Source organism: Pelodiscus sinensis, chromosome 4, assembly GCF_049634645.1.
Source record: "Pelodiscus sinensis isolate JC-2024 chromosome 4, ASM4963464v1, whole genome shotgun sequence".
NCBI classification, from domain to species: domain Eukaryota; kingdom Metazoa; phylum Chordata; order Testudines; family Trionychidae; genus Pelodiscus; species Pelodiscus sinensis.
In genome coordinates this window covers 127,959,391-127,961,925 of record NC_134714.1, presented here as the reverse complement: position 1 = coordinate 127,961,925, position 2,535 = coordinate 127,959,391, and the positions used below count along the sequence as shown (strand labels likewise).

The window sequence follows — 2,535 nt, the reverse complement described above, 5'->3', positions numbered from 1 at the left end:
GTAGGTAAGCCAAATGTCCCATGTTTCTTACCTGTTTGAGCAGAGGTCTTCCAAGCCTTCCTCTTTCATTAGTTGGCTGCTGGCGTAGGTGGAGTAATGTTAAGAATGCTACTGTAACTGAGCCTACCACAGGGTAGCACTAGGAAGGCAGGTATGTACCATTCTCTCCTAGATATCTGGTAGTCTGCTCTTTGTAGCACAAACCGAGAGGCTAGCATGGAAGACACGCTTGCTCTCACTAGGTTCCCGCTGAACACTGACAAGCTTTAGGAAATAGAGGATAACTTACTGAGATGGAAAGAGATGACCCAATGCAAATACCCATGACATAATAGCTTAGGCTAACAAAGAGAAGTAGCCCCTCAGTCCATAGGGGGCAGACTAACAGAGGAACACAAGGTAACGGTGCCCCCTGGATTTCCTCCGTGCTAGTACCCTGATAACACTGAAGCGTAAGATTTGATGAACTCTCAATATGATCGAGCAGGGAGCCCTGCTGCCCACCCCCACACGCAAACCCACTCAGAAGTTCATCCACTTATCTTTTCCCTTTCATTCCAACGTTGGGGCTGGGTGAGATGTGGCAATGACAGAGTCTTTGTCCCATTTGCCCTCCCCTGAGCCTCTCAAGGGACATGTTGATCGAGACAAGTAGCCTTCTTGATGGCTTGCAGAAAGTTAGCACGCAGAGAATCTACCAGACTTCTCCACACAACGTGCACTGTTCACCATCAGTTTAACCCCACCATGCCCACTCCAGCAACCATCCCTTTCTAGCAGCTCTCACATCCCCTCTGAGAGTCTTCGTCGGCCAACTGCTATCTTCAGAGCTCCCTTCATTTCCTTGTTCCTTAGGCTGTAGATCAGTGGGTTGAGCATAGGAGTTATGATGGTATAAAACACAGCAATTATTTTGTCCATGCCCCTTGAGGACTTCGACTCGGGCCGCATGTACATGAAGATGGCTGTCCCATAGAAGATGGCCACCACAGTCAGATGGGACCCACAGGTGGAGAAAGCCTTGGCCCTGCCACGGGCATATTGGATCCGCACAATGGCTGAGAGGATGTGGCCATAGGAGATGACAATCAGGAGGAAGGGGAGGAAGACTATGAGTATGCTGAAGATGAAGACCACCATTTCTGTGAGGGAGGTGTCAGTGCAAGCCAAGGTCAACACAGCCGGCACCTCACAGAAGTAATGGTTCAAGGTGTTAGGCCCACAGAATGGCAACCGTAGGGTGAGAATGTTGATCGCCATGGAACTCAACAGACTGCAGATCCAGGAAGCGGCAGCCATCTGAGCACAGAGCTTCCTGTTCATGATCACAGCATAGTGCAGTGGGTGACATATCGCCACGTAGCGGTCGTAGGCCATGACGCAAAGCAGGACACACTCAGTCATGCCAAAGGCCAGGGAGAAATACATCTGAGCGGCACAACCAGGGAAAGAGATGGTCCTGCTCCTGGTGGAGAGGTTCACCAGCAACTGGGGGACATTGGTGGAGATGTAGCAGATGTCTAAGAAGGACAAGTTGCTGAGGAAAAAGTACATGGGGGTGTGGAGCTGAGGGTCAGCTCTGATCACGGTAATTATGATGATATTCCCGACTATCGTCAACAGATAGAAAACCAGGAACACCACAAAAAGACTAGTCTGCACTGTTGGCTCACTGGACAGACCTATGAATACAAATTCAGTCACAAAGCTTTGGTTTTTCTGCTCCATTTTCAGTGCATCTTTCATCTGCTAAGATAAGGAAAAGGGTCAAAGTTACGTCAAACGTATTGTAAGCAAAGCAGACAATAGCACCTCAAATTGTGCCTCCTTGTGGGGCAGCTGCCAACCTATAATGTTGTTCACCATGAGCAGCGAGTAGCCTTGTGTCTACACTATGCAGAGTGCTGAGAAGTGGTGCAGAAACACTAATGGGGAACATTGTCTCATGGCAGGTTTGTCCGCATCTTTGCTTAGGCTGGTTGTGTCAAGATGTATCTGCAATAACTTTGGTAGAGTTTCTCCTGATTTACATCAAGCTATGTCATACCAAAAGCCCAATTTCACCCTCCTTTCTTAAAAAGCAGTGTGGGAAATTGCCACAGCGGGAAAATAGTAGATTGAAAGCTCTAAAGGCGGTACCCTCTCATAATTAGAAGAGGTCCTATATAGACACCATTATTATTATTATTTATTGCATGTATTGTGGGGCCATGTAGAAGCTCTAGTCACACACATGTATAATCCTAGTGATACGTGATGAGGCTACTGTTGATTTTTGACATCTGCTACATCCTTTACAGTTACACAATGATATGGCAGTGTAGATTAGACCATACGGCCATAAAAATACCAGACTGGGTCAGACTCCAGGTCCACTTAGCCCAGTATCCTGACTTCCAGCAGAGGCCAATGCCAGGTACTTGAGAGGGAATGAACAGAAGAGTTAATCATCAAGTGTTTCATCCCGTCACCCATTCCCAGCTTTTGGTAAATAGAAATGGAGCTAGAAAGCCCTCTCTTCCACAAAATATCAAT

The 2,535-nt window shown here is 47.4% G+C and overlaps 1 protein-coding gene across 1 annotated transcript; it reads right to left on the bottom strand.

Moving 5' to 3' along the window:
• Nucleotides 1–783: 783 nt before the first annotated feature.
• LOC102448398 (olfactory receptor 2G3-like) lies at nt 784–1,746 on the bottom strand. Its single transcript, XM_014570393.3, has one exon. The coding sequence runs from the start codon at nt 1,744–1,746 to the stop codon at nt 784–786; it is 963 nt and encodes a 320-aa protein (XP_014425879.3).
• Nucleotides 1,747–2,535: the final 789 nt, after the last annotated feature.